Consider the following 27,740-nt stretch of genomic DNA (forward strand, 5'->3'; position numbering starts at 1 on the left):
TTTTTGAGGGCCAGCGCTTATTTTTCCGTCTCAAGCATTTACTGCGAGCAAAAGAAACATAAGGGAAAGGCGGAGGAAGAGAAAAATGAAAATGAGTCACAAAGGTAGAAATCAGAAAGCAGCAAGAGTGATCTGAAAAGGCAGGGAGTGGCGGTAAATAGATTAAAGAAGCCCAAGATGGCTTTAGGATTAGCTGCCTCAGTATTCTTTGCTCGCACATTTAATTCCAGCAGCCGCGTGTTTCAGAGTAGAGCTTTGGGCACCAGCACGTTTTATTTACAAATGTAGCACTGCTGGCAGGCCAAGGGTAATGCATTCCCAGCTTTGGGTACCAGCACGTTTTTATTTACAAATGTAGCACTGCTGGCAGGCCAAGGGTAATGTCAGTAGTCAATAGTTGCCTCTCTCTCTGTACATACCTGTGCGATACCCTTATGAATGGGAAATGAACATGACATGGCTACTTTCAAGGCTATCCTGGAGGTAAGGTTAGAGTGTACAGCTAGGGCCATTGAAATAAACTTAGGCTACAGGTCCTGTTTGTACATACATTTGGAGGCAAATTGCACATCGACCCGTCTGAACACTTTCTGCATCCAAAAAGATTAGGAAGGTGAGGACTAATGTTCACTGAGAAGATGCTGATTTAGGGGCATATTTACAAACCGCTAGCACCACCTTGTGCCACCCTAATGTCATTGTTTTCTTATGCTAAGGTGGCGTTAAGGAGGCCTTGCTTCTGCACAATATTTACAAAGTGGCCCAATGCTTGCATTGCGCCACTTTGTAAACCCATGCACTACATTATGCCTGTGCCAGGCATAATGTATGCGGGGGGAGTTCCGATGCATGGAGGCCCCAAAAAATGGCATAGTGAAATTTACAACATTTCACTGTGCCATTTCTTCTGTCGTTTTTAACTCCTGTTCAGAACAGGCACTAAAATGATGCACCCATTTTAATCAATGGGCTTCCCCTTGCTTTGTTGCACTAGTGGCAAAATTTCCGACGCAGGGAGGCCTGAAAAAATGGCACAGTGAAATTTACAACATTGCCCCGCATCATTTTGTTCAACACTTTTAACACCTGCTCAGAGAAGGCGTTAATCAATGGGCCTCCCTGTGTTTTGCTGCACTAGCATAAATATTTTTGACACTAGTGTGACAAAGTGCGACAACAGCATCAAAAATGTTGACGCTATTATCTTAATGACTGCCATGGTGCGCCATATTGTAAGTAGGGCGCGACCATGGAGTCGTTAGGTGGGGCGGGGGGAAGCAAGAAAAGTGGTGCATCAAGACCGATGCACTACTTTCTTGATAATATGTCCCAGTGTGCTCAGAAAATGGTAGTTATAGGCACTTTGGTTCCATCAGCCACTGAATGTGCGCAAGCTAATGCTTAAAATGGCCCTTACTTTTTCTATGACCTCCTCCTTTATTTTAAAAGATGCACATTTCACCCACTACCTTTTAGCAACTCATTCTACGTTCTGGTAGATTTAGTTGGATATCATCACACATTTCTATTAAAAAGATGTTTTTGTTTTGTTATTTCGCACTTTCTATAATTAGATTCTGAGCTAAAAAAAAATCATATATACTAGAGACCCAGACGAATGGACGGGAGTTTAGGATCAATTTCTGCTGGCGTAATATGTGATTTGTCTCCAGACTATTAACTGTACTGAAGAATCTGAGATAGTAAACCTACATCGGAACAACTGTTTTGAGAAAATGTTTGCCCATTCGGAATACATATATATTCACTGCAGATGGACCCAAGTCGACCATTTTGAGAACATCTGTTCTATCCGAACTCCAGAGCAACACTTTCCTATGTCAGCTGAAACTAACACACGTACAACATTAGCATCTCTGAATAAAAAAAAGACGATCAGTAAATAGATGATAGATATTCTGCCATGTTGCAAACTTAGTACCTCTCTTTTCTGCTGTGCAATACTTTGAGTGTCGGGCAAGGCGGCTCTCCAGAACATTGAGAGAAGTGCTGCTGACTCTTCCAGTATCTTGTGGAGCGTGTTCGTGCTTGAGAACAACTGACGGATATTTCCATAATCCAGTGCCTGGTAAAACAGAGATTAATTCAATGCAATAGATAAAAATCGAACAAACCTATTTTTTTCTATATAGCTCCCTTATTTTTGAGTCGGACCTAGAGAAAGGTGCGATTGTCTAACCAATAAAAATATATATACGTATTTGCATATAGGGGCATTAAGTCAACTCTCTTTATCCATTGTTGTCTTCATGTGGCATCACTTGTTTTGCTCGCTCTCCTGCCTCCACAGTATTTGGCAATAGGCCAGCCCGTGTCAACCACTGGCTTTCTCCACTTCCAGTGACAGCTCATGCATATGTGACCACTCTTGTAAAGGACTTCATTTCAGGCCAAGGCTGATAAGCTAAAGTCTGATTTTATTAATACATTGATGTAAAGCTTTTTTTGTTTTAATTATTGCTCATTTTTTATTTTTTGCAGATATATGTTAATCTCCTGTAGATGGCAGAACTTTTACGTGTATTTCTTTTACTATTTTAATGCCTATTGCGTATGTTTATAAAACAAATCAATAAATAAAAACACTGCAGGCTAGTGTCAGACATACTGGCTTTGCCAGTGGCTTGTTAGAGTGTGCAGCAATAGCAAGCTTATCTGGATTCCTCAAAAGACAGCTCTAGTTTTCAAAGTCCTCTCCATGGCACATATGATTTTAACAGCTCAAAGCAATGGTCGCTCTTTCTCTGATCAAAACTGCCAGAATTAAGGGCGACTCCGTCCTGTACTCACTGTGTTGCCTAACCTTTGGGTAATCATGTTGAAGCAACAGATGTCTCCTTCAGCGGTCAGTAATTGCTGGAAAACGCCATACCGCATAAAAAACTCCAGGAAGAAAGGATATTGTTGGAAAATGCCCCTTTTTCCATGATCACCCCCATTTTTTGAACTGATGCTGCTGGTGATGTGACTATGCACTGGGACTCTGCTTATCTGTGCATGTCTTCTAACCCCTAAAACATTTTGATATTGACTCTACTCCTGAAATGGCATATTTAACCTAGTATATGGTACAGTGGGTCTCATTTTATAGGAAACGATGCAGCCCGGTGCCGCAAGCAATATTGCCGTGCTGAGCTGCGTCATTTCTAAAATGCAGGGATGCGTCGTATATTCAAGAATACAGCGCATCCCTGTGTTTTCCCCTGTATCAGCACTAAGTCAGCTGCCTACCGCCAATGCAACCACCCTTCAGCCATTGCACAAGGATGCCTACATTGTTGGGGGGTATTGTTTATGTGCTGTAAATGACACCTTCCTGCACATAAACAATCACAAATGGCGATATGCTTCTTCTATGTTTGTTGCAGAATGCAGTACACATAGAAATAGCAAAAAACAAGAAGAAATTAACGGATTTCTCCTTGTTGTGCCACTCTAAAGCTCCCCCTGTGGTGGCGTTAGTTTTTGGCACTTCCTTAGGTTTACGATTTCTTGTAAATGTGGGGCAGTGTCAAAAAGCATTGGGTATTATGTGAGTATGCCCAAGCAAACTGGGTTGTGTGGCACATATGGCTTTACCCCACCTTGTAGATCTGGAACAGCGCACAGCGCCATGGAAGTGTCACCTAAAGTGACGCTCCTGTGGCGCTAGGGTGTCGTAACTGAGGCCCAAAGTGTCCCCAGGGCCTGTAAGTTAAATGTCACTAATGGACTGCAGCACAGATTGTGCCACCACTAGAGGGAGAGTGCAAAGCATCGCTACAGACCTGCCACCAGTAGCCTGGCTGTGCATGTTTAAACTGCAAATTTGACCTGTCAAAAAAAAACCTCTTTTTATATATTAGTTAGTCAACTCCAAGTATGCTTAAATGCCCAATAAAACAGTGTGCATGGAATTTAAAAGTAGGACAAGCAAATCATGTCCTTACAGTGACAAAGCCTCAAAAACATTGGTCACTGTTGCAGGGTTAACAGTTGCATAGGAATTAATATTAAAATTAAACAATGTTATCTCCATCTAGAAACCCATTAAAAAGTTAATTTTGGGACCTTTGAAAATAGTTAATACAAATCCAATTAATTGGTAAAGTTAGGTTTGTACTAAATATTTTACAAAGTACTTTTGAAAAGTCACATTTTGCCTGCTTAACACTCTAGAAGCTCAAAAGCAGAGAGCTACCAACTGTCACAAAGGAGCTGAACAGCTCTTTTATGAGTTGTGAATGGGCTCCTAGAGCTGAAACAAATACTTTGGGTGTTTGGAGGTGTTCTGTTCCTGTGATAGGATGAGCATCTGTGCAGTGTCCAAGAACTTAATGAGGCCTACCCTGTGACAGGCAGATGTCACTAACACCTGGGCATGTCCACTCTTTTGTCTTTTTAGCCAGCAAGACACTAATCCTGAGAGAAAGAGAACCTGACTCCAAAATGGTTTTGCGTGACCCCAGAAGAGGGGTTGCTCCTTTCTCTGGCCACTCGGCTAGGGTGGGCAAAGGAGCTCTGCACAGGAGAAGATAAGGGCACAGATTGAAGATGGATTTAGGTAGAGAGGGGCATTGCAGGATTGTTTTCAGTAGGGCACACAGGAACTGCTGAAAAAGTGGTAGGATTACCCAGGAGGACCTTTTCCCTTTTGGTTAGGGTGGGTTCAGGAATCACACCCCACACAGGCATAAATGTGGCACTTCTGTCATGGGATTCTTACCTTGGGGGTAAGAATGCTTAGTTTAGGGAGGCAGCACCACTGAGTGTGGATGACTGAGTCAGTCCCACTCCAACTGGAAGTTGTTGGTCTGACTTTGTTGGCTAGCTAGCAGCACCTCACTCAAACCTATGAAGTAAGGTGATTTGTGACAGCCTAGAAACATGACCCTTGGACTCTTCACGGAAGGTGTGGTGAACAGATCATACCTCTTTCACTCAGTTACACAAAGTATCATACATGTTAAGGCAGACAAAAAGATGCAAGATAGGTTTTAATACATTTATTGAAGCGATTGCATCCATTTATAAAAGGCATGAGCTGTGATTATTAGGCAGATGAAACATAATACAGTGATGATTGTGACCATTACAGTGAAACATAGAAAAGGCCTGCCATCCTGATCTAATCATGAATCTAGTGATTCCTACCTACACTCTAATGTCTAAATCTGAGAGCATAGTAGTGTTAGCCCTTCTGCTGGCAATCCTCTTGGTTGGCTGGAAAGACATGGCCAGGATCACCAAAGCTGTCAACGAAATGGTGTTCACCCTCAGGCGGCCATGGCTGGAATGCCCTCTACCCTCCTTAGACCTATGTGATGTTTATATAAGAAAACATGTTGTCTTCTAAAAACAGGACTGACGTGATAATATGTAAGTAGCTGAAGGTTGAGTCTGTAACGCTTGGAATGACAATACTAGGTAAACTATTGTGTTTAAAACATGACAGCCTTGAACAGGGCACAGAGTGAAATGCATGCAATGGGGTGATAAAAATGTGCAACACAAACAACTATACCTTTTCAGAAAAGGCAGCTGGTTAAAATATGAAAAGAACAAGCTGAAACGCGAGCTGTGCTCAAATATAATAAAATGAAAAAAACAAGTGTGTATGTATGTGAAAGGGCACAAGCTACGGGCCTAAGTACATAAGGAACCCATGACACTTCAAACTACTGGACCTGTGGAAGAAAGAAGGACTGCACCTCCTGTGAGGAGGACTCTATGGGCTAGACCTGCTCCTATTTGTACCCAGGACAAGAAAGTGGACTCCAAGGGTTGGTTGGTTGATCTACCTTTAAGCTACATGAACACCAAAGCTGCAAGAAGCCCACTTCCATGGAAAAGCACAGTTGATTAATTTCAACTGCACCTGCTCTTTGCCCTGCTGGAGGCTTCTAATGGAGTGAGTCTAGACTCCAAAGAACTGTTCTTGAGGTCCTGGAACCCTTGGATGGTGTCAGAGTGTACTCCTCCTGCCTGCACTTAGCAACCTGGGACTTTTAAACTCTTTCCTAACTTCTTGTCTGGAGAACCATCTTGTGCTGGGACCAATGTGCCAGCCGATCAACCAAATTTACATCACAGGTGGGCCTGAGTTTGCTGCAGCTCTGGCTGCACTCTTCTCCTCAGCAGTCAATCCGTTTCACCGGGCCCCATTCTGACAGCCTTGCCCGGTGAGGAAATCCGACTTCAAGAAAAGAGCCAAAGTCCAAAGGTAGAAATCTTCACTGAGGGCCTCATTACGACTTTTGCGGTCTTTTGGAAAGACCGCTGAACTCACAGGTTCTCCGACTGCCAATGTTGGCGGTCCGAAGACCACCATAATTAGACTCACTGAAGGATTTCCACCAATTTAAGGGTGGAAATCCGACAGTCAGTCTGACCGACAGTAGGTGAGAGGCAATTCCACCGCCACACCAAAAGGACCTCGCCTGCCGCATTTGGAGACGTAATATGGCATGGCGGTTCCTGCACAGCGGTGTGGTGGAAACACTGACACCCATCCCCTCCCAGACAACCACTTTGCCAAGACAGGTAGGTGGACCGTCCGAAAGGGATCAAGGGTGTGTGCTGTGTGCATATATGTGATGTGTGCTTGTATGTGTAGCGGTATGGGTGTGCATAAGTGTGTGTGTGTGTGTGTGTGTGTATGTGTCTGAATGGTAGCAGAGGGGGGTGTCGGGATGCAAGTGAGTAGGTGTGTATTGGGATGCATGCGAGTAGGGGTGTTTGTATGAGTGCATGCGAGCGAGTAGGGGTGTATGCCAGGGAGTGTGTTGATGAGTGTGGGTGCGTGTATGAAGGTATGTTGTTGAGTGGGGGGGTGTTTCTGAAGGTGTGTTGATGAGTGAGGGTGCGTGTATGAATGTGTGCAGATGACTGGGGTGCATGTATGTCAGTGTGAGAGCGAGTGGGGGTGTTTATATGTCAGTGTGAGATCGAGTGGGGTGTTTGTATGTATGTGTGCGGTCGGGTGAGGGGGTGTTTGTATGTTTGCGTGCGGTCAGGTTGGTGTTTGCAAGTGTGCGGATGGATGGGGGTGTTTGCAAGTAAGACCGCCACCACACTCGTAATGAGGGCCTGAGTCTGATGTTGAGCAACATCCCATCAACATAGATGATTTCCTAGACACGAACTCTGGATTTTTCACGCTCTAAACCTTTCCCACATATGAGGAAAGCTTCCCAAGGACCTACACATTTGGCATTCTGTCATCGACTAGTCTAACTTAGGATTCCCCCTGCAGCTTTGCTAAGATGATGATCCTGCGTAAGTTTCCAAATGTGAAGGTAACTTTCCGACTAGGATTAATCTGACATGTGTATCCAACCCTATCTCCATCGTGGTATGCCTTAAACCTTACCCTTGTCCCAGTCTAGTCTAGTGTGACCAATTGCCCGTAGTTGTCGCTTTTACTTTTTGTGGTATTTTTACTCAAAAATAAAAACGTATATCTCCGATTCCCCTCACTGGATTTTTGTCATTTTGGTATTTTATTGTGTTGTGTTCTCAGCAGTTTTCTTAACTTCTTGGTACGTCTAAACACTTTACACATTTTCTAAAGCTAACCCAGTCATCTGTGGCATAGCTCCCAGGGCTTGAGCTCAGGTTTAAATTACTGAAACCTTTACCGGACCTAACAGGAGTAGTGACATTATTACTTCTGATAGACTGTCATCCACTTTCTAACAGATATTGTAGAAAATGTCTCTCTCTACAGGGTCATCCCCAAACATTTTGCCTCCCTCCTCCTACTTTGTGCTGGAATTTTGCTCTGTTGGGCTTAGGACTCTGCACTTTACCACTGCTAACCAGTGCTAAAGTGTTTGTGCTCACTCTCTTAAAACATGATTTGATTGACATACACCTGATTGGCATATTTAATTGTTATGTAAGTCCTTTGTAGAGTGGTATACCGTATACAGAGGGCCTGTAAACTAAATGCTACCAGTGGGCCTGCAGCAATTATTGTGTCACCCACTAAAGTAGCACTTTAAAACAAGTCATAGGCCTGCCATTGCAGCCTGAAGGCAGTGTTCCACTGACATGTCTACTTGACTCCTAAAAAGCCTTTTCAAAGCTTAAACTTCCCTTTTATTACATATAAGTCACCCTTAGGGTATGCCCTAGGTAGCCCATTTGGCAGAGTGCTTTGTAATTAAAAAGTAGGACATGCACCTTTAAGTTGTACATGTTCTAGAAGTGATAAACTCCCAAATTCGTTCTTCACTACTATGAGGCCTACCCTTCCCATAGGATAACATTGGGGATTCCTTATTATGTTTAATAGACAGGTGGAAGACATTTCATGTTTCATATCTATGAACTTGTAATGATAAACCTTCTTTAATGGCAAAGTCGGATTTATCACTACAAGTTTTAAAATGTCAATTTTAGAAAGTTTCCATTTTTCTGCCCTTAGTCTTCTGTGCCTACAGCCTGCCTTAGGTCATAGGACTAGGTGCAACTGACGGTTGAGACTTTATGAATTCCTAGTGTGATTAGCAGAGCCTGACTGACCCATTACCTGGCTTCATGGGGGAGCAAAGCGAAGCACAGCCCCACTTGCACCTGGATAGGCTGAGCTTTGCCACCACACAATAGGCTTAAAATAGGCCTGTATGGTCAGTGCAGCCAGCTAGGAACCAGGGCAGGGGAGGCAGGAAACTCCTGGAACTTCAAAGAACCCTTCTGGAAATGTCTCCCAACTTCTAGGAGCAGGGCACCTGGGTATAAAAGTATTGCTCTCATATCCACTCGTCAGCTCACTACTGGACCTGTGGAAGGACTCTAAGAGGACTGCCTGCTGCTGTGACCTGCTGTGCATTCTGCCAGACTGCGGCCTGAAGCCTGCCTTGAACCATCGAAGGCCAGTCCTTCTATGGAGCCCTGCATCTTCACCTGCACCCAGGATTCCAGAAGTGACTCCAAGGGCTACTTAAGCTGCCTCCTGTTCAAAGCCACAGGGACATATCAGGCTCCCACCATCTTGAACCAGCACCTGGATCCAGACTGAGTGAGTCATAAACCCCTAAGACGTATCCATCTACTCCTGGACCCTTGGTTATAGTGCTTACGGTGCTCAGCTGGCTAATTCTACTTAAAACGTTAAACATTCACATCTCTGGTTTTCCCTAATTGGAATGTGATGGTTTTGGTGTCAATTTATGACAATTTTCTGTAATTTTGTAAATTGTCTGGGATTTTTAGTGTGTTGTGTTTTCACTGAATTGCTGTTTGTGTACTGCATAAATACTTAACACATCGCCTCCAAGTTAAACCTGATTGCTTTTTGTGCCAAGCTATCCAGGGTTAAGCACAGGTTAATTTAGTGACTTTTTGTGGTTCACCCTTCAAGGGATTATGGCTATTGCTTGACCAGGGCGCACATCCCAGTCAAAGAACAACCCAATTTCTTACTGATATCCATAGTGGAGATTTGTTGAGGAATCTGGCACTCACAAAACCTGTACCAAAGTACCTAAGCCCAGATCCAGTATGGCTAGGATCCCAAGAGATGAACCAGGAAACGCAGGAGAGACCTACATATGAAACCCTCTAGCACAAAATACAGAGAGTTTCAGCTTCTTTTTTTTAGGGTGAAAAGGGAACTAAGTGAAAGAGGAAGCAGGAAGTTAAGTACAGGAAGTAGTGTCACCATGAATTCTTTTTAGAAACCTTTTTATGGATTTCAGTAACAGGAACAATACAAAATAGAGCACTGATATAAACCAAGGCATCACACCCCAGAATACTTTAAAACCCCTTTGCTTCCAAACCCTTCCCCTCTCTGTTTGATTACCATCATTGCATAATGAGTCTCCCAGGGCCCACTGTTCACAGTCCGGAGTATTACAAATATTACCACTGTAGTCATTCCAGTGTCCCCAAATCGTGACCCATTTATGAGGGCAGCCCGGCCTTCATAGATGACCTTTTCGGCTGGCACCTGTTCTGCTACCCACATTTTGGCAATGTTTTGTTTTGCGATGACCAGCCCCAAAGTTAACCGAATATGTTCTGTTCGGATCAGGTCTGGTCCCTCACAAACATTCAACAGACATAATTTCACTGTCTGGGTGAGTCCGACCCACATAACCTGCTCAGACACTCAATTATTGCCTCCCAAAAGCCCTGTATTTTTGGATACTCACAAATCATGTGGTAAAATGTACCCACATGGGCACAATCCCTTCTGCTGGCAATTGTTTTTCTACACATCTTGAACAAAGTGGTCGGGGAGTAGTACAAATGGTGGAGGATTTCTAATTGTACTAGGCGAAACCTTGAGCATATGGCCACCTCTCTAGGGGAGGCTATGGCTTCCTGATAGTCGTCATCCTTGAGAACTGCCAGATCACACAGACAAGTGTGTTAGGGCTTCAGGTGTGTGGTGTAGTATTTTCTTGTATGTCAATAATGCAGCACTTCGTGGCATATTTTTGTTATGTGGTCTGTCCTCCAATGGTGAGGACACTGGCAGTACCATAGCCCTCAGCAGTGCCGCCGTAGGTGCGTGTCTGAACTGCAGGTAGTGATATATCCTGTTACGCTTCGATTTGGCTTTTTTCACCTTGGAGACTGGCTCTTCAATCATTGTGTAAAGGAAAAGCTCTGGGCCCAGATGGCATACCAGGCGATCTGTATTTATCACGCCCTAAAACTTGGATGCTGTACCTAAACACTTTTTTAAGCAATGCTATTTTGAGGGGAGGAGGGCTCCCTCCAATGTGGCGAGGAGCAACAATAGTCCCAATTTATAAAAAGGGAGACAGAGATTCCCCAGGTAATTTTAGACCGATAAGTTTAATCGATATTAGCCAAAAGGTATTCTGTAAACAGGTCCTGGCTAGGTTCTATTATTGGATCGATGATCATTCGATCCTTTCAGACTTCCAGGCTGGCTTTAGGAAGGGGGTCAGCACAATAGACCAAGTCCTCAGATTTAAACTTCTATGTTGGATGTACTTAATGTTAAAAAGGGACCACTTGTTTGTCGCATCTATTGATCTAAGGGTGACATTTGACTTAGTTCTGCAAGCGCTCCTATGGAGTGCCCTGGAATCCTACAACCTAGACAATGAACTTTTAAGGTTGATGAAATATCTTCATGAGGGAACCTATGCAAGGTTCAGATGGACCCAGGGAGGTGATCTTACATCCTCAATTTCTATTGCTAAAGGGGTTACACAGTGGTGTGTCTTGGCCCCTATTCTGTTTAGCCTCTATATTAATGGTGCAGTAGATCAACTAGCTTGGTGCAATCATGATGCTCCCAAGTTAATGGGAGTACCTGTTCCAATCCTCATGTGTGCAAACAATACTTTACTGATATCATGAACTCCAATGGGCCTTCAGAATGAATTAGACACATTTACAATGTTTTGTGATAAGAGGGGGCTTGAAATTAATTCAGATAAAACGAAGTTTATCGCCTTAAATCCGCATAAGACATTTAGAGGGAAAATGACTATTAGGGATGTACCTATTGAACAGGTTAGCCAATTTGATGATCTTGGGATAAAATTATCAGATAATCTCTCATGGTCGGCGCAAATTGAAAAGAGTGCTGTTTCCCTTCAGCTGCGGTCAGTAGCGATCGAAAGGAAAATCAAAAATTCCATGGAGGGCAAATTCCGCCAGCTATTACGGTATATCAAGCTGCTGCAGCGACAACTGCAACTTATGGTGCTGCACTCTGGGGGTATTGAAACTCTCAGAAACTGGCCCTGGTAGAAAATTAATTCTTACATTCCTTGCTACATTTACAGCTAGCAGGCCACTTATTTCCCTTAGATTCGATTTGGCACTTAACTAGATCCACAAAGTAATTGCCTTGAGACCACTCATATATTGGGTGCACCTTTGGTCCTCTGAGTATCTGGTCCCTTATCAAGCAGCCGTATCTGAGTTAATCCCCTGGTTTCAACACATTAGAGGTCTGTGTCATTGGATTAAAATGGAAGAGGTACGGAGGTCCCCCCAGACTATAACAAGAGATGTGATCTCACGTATAAAATGATTTTATTGGGAGGCGGTTTTGATCCAGACATGGCGTAGTCAGACATCAGAACGGACCAATTTTTTAATCTCAAATGTTCACCAAAATTTGAACACTACATGGATAACATACAACAGGCCCAGTCAAAAAGTATTTTTATTAAATTTAGATTGGGGATCTTGCCACTGAACTCTTTTACTATGGGTTGGAACAAAGCCAGCTGTGTGTCTAGTTTCTGTTATTACTGTCCGACGCAAGTCTTTGTATTTTTCTGACAAGATATTTAACATCTAGGAGGATGTGGAACATCCCCCTATGCAGGCTGTTTGGTGTAAGGACCTACAGGGAATCACTTAGTATACTGACAAGTGACTCTGTTGGAGTGTGTCTTTTAAAATCAATATTAACATGAAAAGCTTGCAATATATTCTGCAATGAAGCTGCATAGAAAATGTTTTAATATAGGAAATAATGCACAAGTCTGAAATGTGCCCACGGGGAGTGGCACCAATGTATAGGAAGACTAATGAAACTTACTAATGTTGAACTAATTATGTACTAATGTTTGAATTCATATTAGCATATCATAAGTAGAGCTATGTACTTGGGTTTTGTTAACTCAATTACTAGGCCTTACTTAGCGAGGGTCTGGGCCTAGCTGCCTGGTCTCATATTAACCTGTGTTTTTCTAATGTGCAATGTGCTGCTTTCCTGAAGGACATGAAGCTGTACTTTTCCAGAAGCTACAGATATGTGTGTGTAGCCGTAGTAAATTCTTTCTCATGAGACCCGACTTGCTCAAAGAGACATTCTTGCTGAATGCAACAGTGTAATTCGTAACATGCACAAGGCTGTCTGGAGTAGGAGAAAACAATGGGACTACTGACTGGAGCGTAAAGTGAAACTTTTCTTACCTGACGTTCCACCCGATGAAGACGTCAATTAACGGCGCCAATCAAGGGCATGAGAACTGTGGCCCGTATTTATACTTTTTTTAGCGCCGCATTTGCGCCGCTTCTTGACGCAAAACGGCGCAAACCTACAAAATACAATGGCATTTTGCAAGTTTGCGCCATTTTTGCGTCAAAAAACGACGCAAATAAAGTATAAATACAGGCCTGTGTTTTGTGGAAAATTCTGGTAAGGTGTGTGAAAAATTATTGGACAGAGATAATGATGCACCAAATATTATTCAATGGAGAATTAAGGGCTAGTTCGACAGTTTTGATATAACCGCATGACCTGAGGAGAAATCAGCTATTACTATTAGCATTATTATGACAAGCCATTATTAGCCATTATCGGGACACTTTTGCTATTATTCTGACATTCTGCCTTAAGCCATACTTTGCCATTGCTCTTTTGAGCCTTTGCTGTTTGTTCTTCCTGATACTTCAACCATCCTCTATATAAGTCCTTACTGATGCTTGCTTCGCCTCCATATGAGGGAAGAGCCTTATTCTTTAGTTATGCCATACTGAGACTTTGCTGTGTCCTATTCTTGTAGATGGTGAATCGACTGATGTCCTGAGGACGAAGACTGACACTGTTGCTGATTTGTGGGAAGGGTAACTATCTGATGATAATTGTAATTGTCTGTTTGCCTTTTCTTTCTAGGTAACAACTGCTTTTTTTGATAGAGGCCATAGTTAGATGTTTTCCAAATTGGTGTTTGCTAAATTGTTTTGCATGAAGCCCAACATGCCGATGCTAATTCGAGGTTAGTTAAGGTGTTCACTAAAATTTGACGCAAATAGACAAATGACTGAGTTCTTGCTTTGTTGAATCTTGTACTCTGAGACTTTTCCAAGCTCCTTCTTATTAATGATGTATTAATGCTTAAATGAATATTCTCTATGAGTTGATTAACTGTGTTCAAATTATGTATCTAAAGAGTTACTAATGAGATTGATTGCTAATGAGATTAACGGAGAAGACAAGTAGATTGTAATCAATAGGGAATAAATATCCTAACACTTAACTAGATTTGTGTGGTTATTCATTGGCCGAAAGGTCATGGTGAATTCGTTATTGATTCCTATGAAATGTTATTGATTATCTTGTTGTTTAGTTACTAAGAAATTGGTTGGGTTATTGAGATATTGATTGTGATGCCAGAAAGATACCTCGTACAGGGAAGTCTCTGAACGTGGTCAATCAATCAATCAATCAAGGATTTATAGAGCGCACTAATCACCCGTTATGGTCTCAAGGCGCTGGGGGGAACTACTGTTCGTAGAGCCATGTCTTGAGGTGTTTCCTGAATGTCAAGAGGTCTTGGGTCTGGCGAAGGTGGAGCGGTAGGGAGTTCCAGATCTTGGTAGCTAGGTGAGAGAAGGATCTTCCTCCGGCGGTGGTGCGGCGGATGGAGGCGAGGGCGAGGCTGGCGGAGCGAAGATTGCGGTTGGGGGTGTGGATGGTGAGTCTGTCGTTGAGGTAGGCTGGGCCTGTGTTGTGGAGGGGCTTGAGGGCATGGATGAGGAGTTTGAAGGTGATCCTCTTTGATACTGGTAGCCAGTGAAGGTTTCTGAGGTGGGGGGAAATGTGGACACGGCATGGGATGTCCAGAATGAGGCGGGCGGATGCGTTCTGGATTCTTTGCAGTTTTGTTAGGAGTTTGTTGTTATTCCTGCATATAGGGCGTTTCCGTAGTCCAATCGGCTGCTGACTAGGGCGTGGGTGACAGTTTTCCTGGTTTTGACGGGAATCCACTTGAAGATTTTGCGGAGCATGCGGAGAGTGTTGTAGCAGGAAGAGGAGATGGCATTGACCTGCTGAGTCATGCTGAGTGTGGAGTCCAAGATGAAGCCTAGGTTGCGTGCGTGGGTGGTGGGTGAGGGCGTGGTTCCTAGGGAGGTGGGCCACCAGGAATCATTCCAAGTTCAGGGATTGGTGCCAAAGATGAGGATTTCTGTCTTGTCTGTGTTTAACTTGAGGTGGCTTGATTCCATCCAGCTGGCGATGGCGTGAAGTCCGTTGCGGAGGTTGTTCTTTGCAGTTGTAGGGTCTTTCGTGAGGGAGAGGATGAGCTGAGTGTCGTCTGCGTAGAAAACTATGTTGATGTGGTGGGATTGTGCGATGTTGGCGATGGGGGCCATGTAAACGTTGAAGAGCGTGGGGCTGAGCGAAGATCCTTGGGGAACGCCACAGATGATTCTGGAAGCTTCTGACAGGAACGGTGGGAGGCGGACTCTCTGGGTTCTGCCTGAGAGAAATGACGAGATCCAGTCGAGTGCCATGTTGCGGATTCCAGCATTGTGTAGGCGTATGCTGAGAGTGTGATGACATACTGTGTCGAAAGCTGTGGAGAGGTCCAGGAGGATGAGTGCTGCTGTTTTTCCTTCATCGAGCATGGTCCTAATATCGTCTGTGGCAGCAATGAGTGCAGTCTCAGTGCTGTGGTTTCTGCGGAATCCGGATTGGGAGGTGTAGAGTACCTTGCTGTCTTCCAGGAACCGGGATAGTTGGCTGTTTACAATTTTTTCGATGACCTTGGCTGGGAAGGGGAGGAGGGAGATCGTCCGGTAGTTCTTGGGGTCGTCCGGGTCTGCCTTTGGTTTCTTTAGCAGGGCGTTGATTTCTGCATGCTTCCATCTTTCTGGGAAGGTGGCTGACTTGAAGGAGCTGTTGATGGTTTTGCAGAGGTGGGGGGCGATGATGATGTTTGCCTTATTGAAGATACGGAGTGGGCAGGGGTCCGATGGTGATCCGGAGTGGATGGAGGCCATGGTGGTGGCGGTGTCCTCTATGTTGACGGGGGTCCAGGTGTGGATGAGGTGGGTGTTGCTTGGAGCGTTGGGTTCTTGGGTGTTTGTAGTCAGCTTGTGGGTCTGGGGTTTGAAGCTAATGTGGATTTCTTCTATCTTTCGACGGAAGTGAGTTGCCAGTGAGTTGCAGACATCCTGTGATGGCAGAGGTTTGTTGGAGCAGGCCCTGGGGGTGGAAGCTCATTGATGATGCGGAAGAGCTCTTTACTGTTGTGAGCATTGGCGTTGATGCGGTTTTTGAAGTGGGTCCTTTTGGTGGTGCGGATAAGTTGGTGATGTTTGCGTAGGGCATCCTTGAAAGCGATGTGGTTGGAGTTGGTAGGGTCAAGGTGACAGTTTTTTTTCCATTCTGTGACATAGCCGTTTGGATTCCTGTAGTTCTGGGGTGAACCAGCTGGCCTTGATTCTATGGGAGGTGTTTGGTTTTTTTTTGAGCGGTGCGAGGGTGTTGGCGCAATCTTCTTTCCAGCGATGCAGGTTGGTGGTGGCTATGTTGGGGTCCGGGGTCCCAGGGGGTGAGGCCCGGGCGATAGGGGAGATCAGTTGATCCATTGATATTTTGCTCCAGTTGCGTCAGGGGGTTGTGTGCGGTGGTGGTGAGTGACTGGATTTTGGTAGGAGAAGTGGATGCAGTGGTGGTCTGTCCAACTGAGTTCAGTGGTGTGGCTGAAAGAGATGTGGTTGCTGGCTGAGAAGATGGGGTCGAGTGTGTGGCCTGCGGAGTGGGTGGGTGTAGTGACAAGTTGCTTGAGGCCGAAGTTCGCGAGGTTGGCGATTAGGTTGGTGGTGTTGATATCGTTGTTATTTTCTAGGTGGAAGTTTAGGTCACCAAGGAGGATGCTAAGTCGGAGTGGGTGGGTGTAGTGACAAGTTGCTTGAGGCCGAAGTTGGCGAGGTTGGCGATTAGGTTGGTGGTGTTGATATTGTTGTTATTTTCTAGGTGGAAGTTTAGGTCACCAAGGAGGATGTAGTCTGTTGAGGTGAGGGCTTGGGAGCTGATGGCGTTGGCAATGTCATCACAGAACTGCGGTCTGGGTCCAGGAGGTCTGTAGACCAGTGTTCCTCTGAGTGTGTTGTTGGCATTGATGTGGATTTTGAAGTGGAGGTGCTCAGCGGAGTTGATGGTGTCGTGGGAGTTGGTGTAGACTCTTATGGTGTTTTTGTGGACTAAGGCGATTCCTCCTCCTGGTCTGTTGATTCGGTCTCTTCTCGTGATCTTTTAGTTTTCTGGTATGGCTATGGCTACATCTGGTTCTGAGGCCGAATTCATCCAGGTTTCGGTGAGGAATGCGACGTCGGGCGAGTATGTGGTCAGGGGGTCCCAGAGTTCAATTGCATGTTTGAGGACGGAGCGGGTGCTAAGTAGGATGCATCTTAGGCGGTTGTCTATTTTGATTTGGAGTTTGGAGGTTAGGTTGCACGTGAAATTGCAGGCTTTGCAGGAGAAGGGTCCTTTGGTGCGCGTCGGTGTGGACTGGAAGCAGATGGAGGAGCGTCCTGGATTAAAGGCGTGGAGTTCGTTGTTAGTGTAAAGGTGTTTGGTGGTGCGGGAGGTGTGTTGGCCAGGGGGTCTGGCGCTGGGCGCGGTCTTGGTGCAGGCAGGCGCAGACGGGCTTGCCTTTGGTGCGCCAGCGGGCGTCCGTGCTGCGGGCGTCATAGGAGGGGAGGTGGGAGGGAGTGGCAGGTGGGAGGAGGGAGGGAAACCTCCAATGGGAGTGCAGGGGTGGGCAGCAGGAGTCAGGAGCAGGAAGAGCTCCGAGGAGGAGGGAGGGGGTGGGGCCTTCCGGAGAGGAGATGCTAAGAAGCCCAAACAAGCCCAGACAAGCCCAAACAAGCCCAAAACAATGGCAGCACTTACCGGAGCAGTGGTGAGGAGGAAGCGACCTGCCTGCCTGGTCAAAAGGTTCATCGGCCTAGGCGTGTCTCCTTGTAAGTTCACTTATCAACTCCAGTGAAGAGGTTGTGTTTGCTTTAACGAAGATATCTTCAATGTGCTTGGTCCGAGAGATCTAGGGGGGTTTTACGCTTGGCTGGTTCATAATTTTTTACTGTGACTCCTGGCTGGAATTGTGATTTATTGGAGTCTGTGGATGATACCAGACAGTGATGGACTCAACAGAGAGACTGTTTGTGAGGCCCTATCTACTTAGTGATATTATGGACTTTGATTTTAATCATGTTTTATGTATTGTAAATATGCTGTTTAGGAACAATATGTATTCATTTTCTTTGCTTAATGCTTTTATGGCTTTCAGCCGAATTAAAGCTAAGTTAATGAATAATAATAGTGATATATCTTGGTGTGTGTTGAATCACCATGATAGGTTGAAATGTGGACAAATTACAGGCTGCAGAGATGACAATGATAGTTTGTGAGGAACTAACGATGTCACTTTTCGTTACTCCATGGAACATTTCACAGGAGTCATCTTACAAAATAAAGATTTTACAGATATAGCCAGAGAAGGAAATTCTGAGAAAGTGTTGGAAATCGTATTAGAGCTAAGGAAACTACTATTGTGGTGTTTATCACCCTTAGAGGTGAAAGAAGTACAGAAAGTGCCAAGATTGGCTTTCAGGGAGAGCAAAATGCACATAATGGGAAAACTAGAGGAGCCTGCCTCCTGCACAGTGCTAAGAGCAGGGAGACTGTTGAAATCCATGAACAACAGCTCAAGTTCACAGTCCTCCAAGTTCTGCACTGGCCGAGAGGCATAATATTGGGTTGTTTATTTTAACAACCCTTTCTAATAAAAAAAATATATATCAAGCTTATTATCAAAAGAGAGTTGGCAAAACGAGAGTTTCTCCTGGAAGTTAAGAGGTTCATTTAGGGTGTGGCTTAGAAGCCCTGGAAGAGGGATACTTAGCGTCTTCCCTATGTGCTGATTCATTGTTGTTAGAGGAGTGGCACCATCATGGAACTACGCCGGTTGTTAATATGAAAGGGGGCAACAGCTCAGTAGCTGAGGAGGCGACATTTATGTCTGGCTTTGTTGTTTTGTGACTCTGGCTACAATTCAGAGCTCCTGTGTTACCTCCTCAAATCCACTGGTCCACGCCCACCATCTTGTGGCGACTGCACTGCCTCAGAGGAATTAGCTAAAGAAAACAGATTAGCACCCTTTCTCTTTCAGAATTGCGGCATTTTTAATAACATTTGAAGTAAATGTTGAGTTGAAGTTTTCTGTTGATTGCAGCATTTAGTTATAAGGAATAAACTGTTTCTTATTATGTCAATCCGTGTCAATATGGAACCAATATTTTATAGAATACCTTGGATCCTTTCTTCAATAATACCTGCGAATAAATTGTGATACATTACGAACGATGGGTGATCACAGTAGTTTTGTGCTTCATTGCATTTAACTAGACTTTTATATGGGAACAGTGAGGAGATAAAGTATATTGATGAAATTGTGCCCTTTAGCTTCAGGTCCTCTTATTTAGTTGCTTCAAAAAAGGTGTAAAAAGACTCTACATCACAGTCTAAATCTCCTCCATTGTTCACTCTGGAGGATTTACTTAGTGTATATTTTCCAAGTTTTCTTACCTTAGTCTCTATTTTTTATATTTTTCAGGTTATCTATTCATATACTGTTGTAAAATATGTGTGCACATTGTTCCCACTTAGGGCTTGATTTAGATCTCGGCGGAAGGGAATACTCTGCCACAAACTTGACGGATTGCCCATTCGCCGTATTACAATCACATTATATTGTAAGGAGATCGTAATACGATAGACGGGATATCCGTCACGTTTGTGACAGAGTAACCCCTCTGCTGAGATCTAAATCAGGCCCTTCGTCTTTGCTTGGAAGGTGGAAATTTGATTTGCACTTTGCTCTTCATATCCCTGTTCCTCCACTTTATTCTGCCTTGTATATAAATGTTTTTCTCTTTTATATGTCTGTTTCGGTCCATGACATTATTTGTGCTTAATTATAAGTCTTGAATGTTAATTGCTTGTTTATTTTTCTTTAGTGTTTAATGGTGTTCTCTTCTGATTACCAAGTGTCATTCAACTGTTTCTTGAAAGTGATCACTGGGAAGGGTGTGCGGTCTATCAGTCTGTCCTGGCTTCTCACTGCTTTTTCTATTTTATGGACCTCTCTTTATGGTTGTGGCTCCTTGGGATTCTTGCTACACTTTAGGCCTCATTTACGAGGCCTGTGGCGCAGGACAGCACATCAAGTGCCTTGCTGCGCCGCTCTGCACCACCGGAACAGGCCAGAAATGCATTGTATCTACAAAATATGGCTCATTTCTGTCCTGTCCCCCTGTGCTGGTGCACAATTAGCTGTCTAGCACCAACACACGCACCCTTGCACCATGGTGCAAGGGTCCCTGCATTGTGGGGGTGATTGTTTCTGTGCAGGAAGGTGCCCCTTCCAGCACAAAAACAATTCCAAGAGAATGCAACACACATAGAAAGAAGAAAAAACAGGGAGAAATAAAGATATTTCTCCCTATTGCATCATGCTTATACCACCTCTGAGGTGGCATAGGAATCCAACACATTCCCATACTTGTAAATCTGGGAATTCGTCAGATTCCTTCAGGCTCCATGGGTGTTGCGTGTTATGCATGAAAGGGGTCAGTTTTTACAAGACCATGAAAAGCATGGCCTTGAACATATGGGCTGGCACACTGCGCTACTGAAGTGTAAAAAAATGACGCTACGGTGGCACAGTGTACAGCTAGGGCCTCATAAATGAGGCCCTTTCTTGGGCATCTATTTTTAAATGCTCATAATTCACACTTTTCTGTCTTTGTTTACCTCTTTTTCCCCTTTTGGATTTTCATTTCTATTTTTTTCTATAATATTCCAATTTCAATATAGTTTTTCTACTCTTTTATATGTTACAAAGCAGGTTCTTCAGATTATAGTGTTTTTATCTTTATGCATAGGTTACCTAAAGTGACCCAGAAAGTCAGGGGTCTATTTAATCAAGTAAAACGCCACAGACCCATCTGGAAAAATTACTTTGTCAAATAACCTTACCACAATAGATTCACTTTTGTTGTGATGAGGTATGTAAATTTAAAACAAAGTCTTGGATGGGTGAATTGTATCATTCACAAGCTGCTAATGATAAGAATGGTCTGGTGCTCCTCTTTTTTAAATCTCTGAATTTGGAAATAGTTAACCAAGAGAGAGACATGGATGGAAGATTAGTTTAATTTAATGTGAAACTAGATGAATTTCCTATGACTATTCTGAATGAGTGTTTCCCGAATGATACTGATGATTCTGGGACAAGGTTTCTTCTAAATTGGTTATCTGTCCTCATGATGAACGTACTATTAGGGAGAATTGTAAAAAAAAATAGGCCCATTCCTTGACAGATCTTCTAGAGTGAAATATGTTCCAAGTGCAATGCAAGAAGTACATTACAGATATCACAAACAACATCGATTGACTGCTAGAACATGTATAATTCTGGAGTTACACTCTTTACTCTCTTGCTGATAATTCTTAATCAAAAATCGAGTATGCTTTTTGAATAAGGATATCATGCAAAACAATGCAGAGATCTTTATCTGATTATTTCCCAGAGGTAGTAGATCTAAATATTTTACCTAATAGTATGAACCTGAGGAGATGGCGATTTCACACTAATTTGCTAAAAGACAAGACGGTGGTTAGATAGTTTGAGAAATTCAAAAATGAATTACAAGGGGGCGTGGCCAGGCAACATGGCAGGCGGGATGTGCTCCTAGTGAGCTCCCGATCCCCGGCGACATCCTTCCTGGATCCTGAGGTGCTCTTGGATGTTTTGGCCCTCCCGGCGGTGTCTGAGGGATACCTGTGGCGGCCGGCTGTCTCTGACCGCCGAAACTGCGGCGGGGGCTTTAGCCTCGCGTAGGATGACGCGGGCTGATTGTGAGGCCGGGGATGCTGCCTGGTGCTGTGATCAGCACCGGTGAGGGGTGTGCCCTCCCCCAGAACTCCTACCGGCACTGAGACCGGGCGTGGGCTCCTACATCCTGCTGGCTGCGGCCGGTTGTCCCCAGTCATTGGCGCTTTGAGGGGGACGAACTGCTGCTGCGGTGGTCGCGGCCTTGCGCAGCACAGCCCCGGCTGGGTGCGTGGGGTCGCGGCTGCAGCCTAGCCATATGGCTGGAGCTGGAGAGGGGTGTGTCTTCCCCCTGGAGTTTCTGCACGATTGATGGGATCGGAAGGGGATTCCCTGACGGCTGGTGGCTCACTTGAGGGGCTGCAGGAGAGGGGACAATCCGGCCCAGATTGGGTCCGCCTGGTGAGCTGCTGCTGAGGCTTGAGGACTGGTGGAGATGTCTCCCATATGGAGAAGGAAGCGTGCCTGATTCTCTGGGCATACCTGGAGGGCGATTGGGCTGCGGTGCTGGAGGCTGAGGCTGCAGTCCTGCGTAGATCCTGACTAGGGGCTTGGTGCCCGTGTTCCCTTTGTGGTCATTTGGACGTATGGGCCTGGAGTAAAGGGCTACCTGGATGGGGAGCTCACATCCCTGACTTGTTGGGGACTTTCAAGCATTTTGGATCTTCTGTTTGGCTCTGCAGGCCTGGTGGGTGAGCGGACTGCGGCGGCGCTCCCTTTGAACCATCGGTTATCGGCGCAGGACTACCCCTGTTGGTGCTGCGGTTCCCGGTGCCCAGGAGGTGAGCACTGGCTTTGGATTCTGTGAGTTGCAGGTGACCCGGTCTCATTTTGGGCTTTAGTACGGAGGACACCGGCTGTGCGGTAACGGCCCTGTGATGGGACGACATCAGAAGGCTGATGTGTCGCAGGGCAATACCATGGAACAATATACCACTGCTGTGCCCACGCCGCAGCGTGTCACTTGTGTGGCGGGGTTGGATGACGGACAGAGCAGGTTGCTGCCTGTGGAGGAACCGTTGCGAGCAGAAATCCTCGCAGCCATTCAAGGATCGAGAGTGGGGCTAGAGGGTAAGATTGAAATGGTGGCGGTTGAGGTGAACCTGCTCAGAGCGGACCTCAGAAAGGTCTCGGACAAGGTTAAGGTGGCAGAGGGCTCGATTGTGGAGCTGCAGGCGGAGGTGAGAACTCTACGAAAGCAAATAGGGCAGGCTGGCTCCACGGTTAGCAGATTGGAGGCATGGCTGGAGGGCGCTGAAGGATGCTACCAGCGAAATATTAGACTGCTGGGCTTCCTGGAACGCTCGGAGGAGTCTATGGTCGTGGACTTCGTGGAAAACTGGATCAGGGATGTGCTGCAGCCTGTGGGTCTCTCTAGAGTGTTTTTGGCCGAGAGGGCACATAGAGCACTTGTGGCACCGCCGTGGCCTGGTGCGCCTCTGAGGGCCATCATTGCTCGCCTTCTGAATTAAAGGGACAGGGACTGTGTACTGAGGGCAGCTTGTGACTCAGACAAAGCGGTGTTTGAAAATGGGAAGATTTCAATCTATCCTGATTACACCAACAAGGTCCAGTACTTGCGAAAGAGTTTTTTGGAGGTGAAGGCGAAGCTCCAAGCAGTGAACATCAGATATATGCTCTTGTATCTGGCGCGTTCGAAGGTACTCTCTGGAGGCAGGTCCCATTTCTTTGAGCAACCAGAGGAGGTTTAGAGATGGCTGGAAATGTGGGATAAGGCGGCATTGAGTAGGCCGACTGGGGTCCGTGGAGTGGTGACTCGAGTTTCTGGGGCTGACGGATCTGATTGGCGGAATCATGAGAGAGAGAGGACGACAGATTCTATGGATCAAGGAGCGGTGGATGTCTCTCCATTCGGGTCGAGATGGAACAATGGCTGCGGCTCCTGATGAATTGATGGCTGGCACTTGCACAGAGCTGACCTTGGAATCTTCATTGACTTCCATGCAGAGCTGATTTTCTCCCTATTGAGCATTCCCCCTTGTGAACTGGTAGCTACTGAGAGTGGCTACTTTTAGAGAATGACACTGTGTGATGCTATACTGGGCTCAGAGGTGACTCTCTTATTGTGTGGTCCCGCTGGACATTGATGCTGGGGGGGGGGCACTGTTCTTTTAATGTCTTTTTGCATTGAAGGTACTGGGGTGGGTAAAGTGCTTTGGATGCCGGGGTGGGGGGGTTATCACTCCACAATTGTGGTAGGCCTTGTATGGGTGGTTGGGGATTAGGCTGTAGTCCTGACAGGATTTATAGATTGGACTTGCATTATCATGGTTCATTTCAGTTGTTATGCTGTATGTCTGGGGTAGGTTGTTTGTGTGGTTTAGTTGGCACAGTTTACCGATGTTTATTGTTGGGATTACAGTGCAAGTGCTAAGGTGTGATGTGCTTTGGCTACCTCTCTCAGATTAGGGGGGCTCCATGGTGGGTGTGTTGGGAATTCAGTACCAATATGGGTCGCCAACTTAACATAATGACTTGGAATGTCAGGGGCTTGAAGAGTTATACCAAGAGATATAAGGTTCATTCATTTTTAAAGAGGCAGAAGGTGCAGATTGCTTGCCTCCAAGAGACGCATATGACAGAGGAGGAGATGCAGAAGTTATCTAAGAAATGGCGGGGTCAAATGTTTTCTTCCTCCTTCTCCTCCTACGTGAGGGGTGTGACGTGTGGGTGGCTCCTGGGGTTCCATTTACCCACACATAGTGAAGCTGATGCTGAGGGAAGGTATGTTCTTATTGAGGGCATGTTGGATGGTTTACCCATCATCATTCTTAATACTTATGCACCCAATGTTGATGATCCCTTGTTCTATGCCAGAATCCTGGAAATTCTGGGGGAAGGTGTGGACAAGCCTATTATATGGGCAGGTGATTATAACTGCGTGCTGAATGGCGAGCTGGATCGTGACCCCTCGAGGTGTGGTACTAAGCCTTGGATGGTGAGAGCACTTATGGATGTGATGCAACAGTTGGGGCTATGGGATGGTTGGAGGCAGTTGCACCCGGATGGTAGGGAGTTTACCTGTCATGCCCGGTTGGATAGGTTTCTCCTGGATCTCCATGGATCCCAGGTTTTGGAGGTCACACATCTGGGTCGGTTTCGATCTGATCATGCTCCTGTATTAATGCAATTGCAATGGGGGCTGATGGGTACTCGTACTGCACATAGTTGGTGACTGCCGGCAGAGTTTCTCACGGATGTGGGGTGCAGAGAGGGCGTGGGTGCAGCGATAACTGCTTATATGGAGTTGAACTGGAACACGGTTGCATCCAGGGGTCGGGAATGGGAGGCCATGAATGCGGTGGTGCGGGGCGTGTGCATTGGGACGATGTGTGGGGTGCGCAGGCGCATGGAGAGTGAGTTGTCTGGACTGTAGGAGAGATTGGTGCTCTGCAGCGGAGGCTCCAAAACACTAGGGAAGCGGAGCAGTAGGAGCTTAGACTACGTAAGGCGGTCAATGATTGCTGGGTTTCCTTGAGCAGAGTTACCCTCAAAGCCTATAGGCAACGACTACACCGTAAAGGGGATAAGGCTGGCAAGCTTTTGGCATGGATTCTGAAGAGGGAGGTGGAATCCCCCCTATACTGCAGATTCGATCTGCGACAGGTGAGACGGTTACGAATCAGGCAGATATCTTGGGGGTTCTGGCAGAACACCTGAGGGCAGTTTCCAGGGCTGGTCCGGCCCCGCCGGGAGAGGGTGTTGGGGATTTCCTGCAGCAGATTTGCCTTCCTAGATTGGATGCAGTGATTACTGTTGAGGAGCTGCTGAGGAGTGACGCAATTGCAGCGATGTCTAAATCTAAATCTCCTGGTGGCGACTGGTTTCTTATTGAATTGTATTAGACGTTTTCGTTGAGTCTGAGGGAGAAGCTTCTGGAAGTGTTTGAGGAATCCCGTGAGTGCGGCAAGTTGCCAGAATCAATGCAACAGGGCATAATTTGTCTGTTGCTTAAGCCGGGAGGGTACCCTGGTGATCCATCGTCGTATCGTCCGCTCACGATGTTAAGTAGTGATGTAAAGATCCTTTGCAAAGTCCTAGCCTCCCGACTCCGAGGGGTGATTTTGGGATTGGTACATGAGGACCAGTGTGGGTTTATCCCTGATCGTAGCACGTCTTACAATTTGAGTTGTCTGGCGCATGTGCTTTATGAGACAGAGAGTGAAAACACTGAGATGGCGTTGGTGTCTCTGGACCTTGAGAAGGCTTTTGACACAGTTGAGTGGGGGTATCTGCTGGAAGTATTGCAGGGTATGGGGTTTGGTCCTGGTTTCTGTGCATGGGTAAGGCTGCTGTACACAGCTCCTACTGCTCGGGTACGAGTGGGGGGCGAACTGTCGGATGCCTGGGAGGTTGGTAGAGGAACGAGGCAGGGTTGTCCGTTGTCACCTCTCCTCTTTGCTTTAGCCGTGGAACCACTTGCAATATGGCTTCGGAAGAGTATGTCCCCTTGGGGGATTAGGGTGGGGCAGTCTACACATGTGATTTCTTTGTATACCGATGATGCGCTGGTATGGCTTCGGGACCCCAGTGTCTCGGTTCCGTTGCTGTTACACAGGAAGGAGATGTTTGGGGTTGTGTCTGGCCTGAAGGTCAATCAGAAAAAATCACTCCTGTTCCCCCTGGGTTCCCTCCGTGGAGTCCCTCGGGCTGACTTACCTGAGGCCGGCCTCCGATGGGAAACTGAGAGTTTCCGTTATTTGGGTCTTTGGGTCACGCATACAGTGGCTGTGCATAATACATATAGGGGGTTATTCTAACTTTGGAGGAGTGTTAATCCGTCCCAAAAGTGACGGTAAAGTGACGGATATACCACCAGCCGTATTACGAGTTCCATAGGATATAATGGACTCGTAATACGGCTGGTGGTAAATCCGTCACTTTTCCGTCACTTTTGGGACGGATTAACACCTCCTCCAAAGTTAGAATAACCGCCATAATGTCGAACGGGTGGTCACTGGTCTGGAGCGCTTGGTCTCCTTTTGGAATAAATTGCCTCTATCTGTTGTGGGTAGAGCAGCGATAGCAAAGATAGTCTTTTTGCCGCGGTGCCTTTACTTGGTTCAAAATTCTATGTATCCATTGTCCCCTCAGTTCTTTCGTAGGTTGGACAGCCTTTTATCTCATTGGTGTGAGCTGGGCGACATAGTAGAGTGGCATTGTCGGTTTTACAGGGTACACTTGAATGCGGAGGGCATTAAAGATACTGATAACTGGGAAACAAGACTGTTTGCTGGAGTGTTGGATAGACAGGCGCTGGTATATCTTTTGATGGCAGGTGGAAGGACTGCCACTATCGTTCCACGATTGGCAAAGGTCACTGCCGGGCTCTGGGAACGGGCCGTCAAACATGTGCTTAAACAGGCCCCATTTGACCGGGAATTGAGAATATGGGATCTTCAGCCCTTCCGAGAAATGGAGCAGTTGATGTCTGTGGAAGCCTGGAGAACGGGTGGTTGTGAAGTAGTGGGTGATCTTTATCCTACCGGTGAGTTAATCTATTTTGCTGAGGCCAGGGACTTGTTTGGTCTGGGTTCCGGTCAATTCCTTCAATATGCTAAGATCGAAAGTTTGCACGTGAAATTTGGAGTGGGTTCCTGTGGCACCTGTGGCCTCCGCGGTACTACATGGCCTGCTTAATTGGGGTGATGAGTTGCACCTGATTACTCGCTTTAATAAAGAGCTCCGTGAAGACCAGGCGGTGGTGGTGGGAGTGAGTCGCAGGGCTTGAGAGAGGGATCTGGGGGCTCCTTTGTCTGATCCTGATTGGGATTAAGCATTGTCTATGGTGCGTAAGGTATCGCGTAACAATCGATTCAAATTGCTTCACTTTAACTTTGTACATAGGACATATCTCACGTCCAGTTGTTTAACTAGGATTGACCCATGATGCAAAGTAGGGTGTCCTCAGTGTGGCTTGATTGGTGCGTCTTTCTTGCATCTGGCATGGGCTTGTAGACCGGTGAGCAGGATTTGGCATGATGTGGTGGAAAGAATTGTGGATGTGACCGGCCTGGGGATAGAGGTGACACCAAAGGCTTGTCTGTTGGGAGTGTTCCAGAAGCCACGAGGTCGGACTAT

General features: G+C 45.9%; 1 protein-coding gene across 1 annotated transcript in view; it reads right to left on the reverse strand.

The window, feature by feature from the left end:
• Positions 1–27,740, reverse strand: part of LOC138292459 (myomegalin-like) — a 1,643,599-nt gene that overhangs the window by 138,646 nt on the left and 1,477,213 nt on the right. Inside the window, exon 31 of the mRNA XM_069231077.1 lies at positions 1,943–2,086. Coding sequence (XP_069087178.1) covers positions 1,943–2,086 — 144 coding nt within the window. The remainder of the gene's footprint in view (positions 1–1,942; positions 2,087–27,740) is intronic.

The sequence above is a fragment of the Pleurodeles waltl genome, chromosome 4_2 (genome assembly GCF_031143425.1).
Source record: "Pleurodeles waltl isolate 20211129_DDA chromosome 4_2, aPleWal1.hap1.20221129, whole genome shotgun sequence".
Classification (NCBI taxonomy): domain Eukaryota; kingdom Metazoa; phylum Chordata; class Amphibia; order Caudata; family Salamandridae; genus Pleurodeles; species Pleurodeles waltl.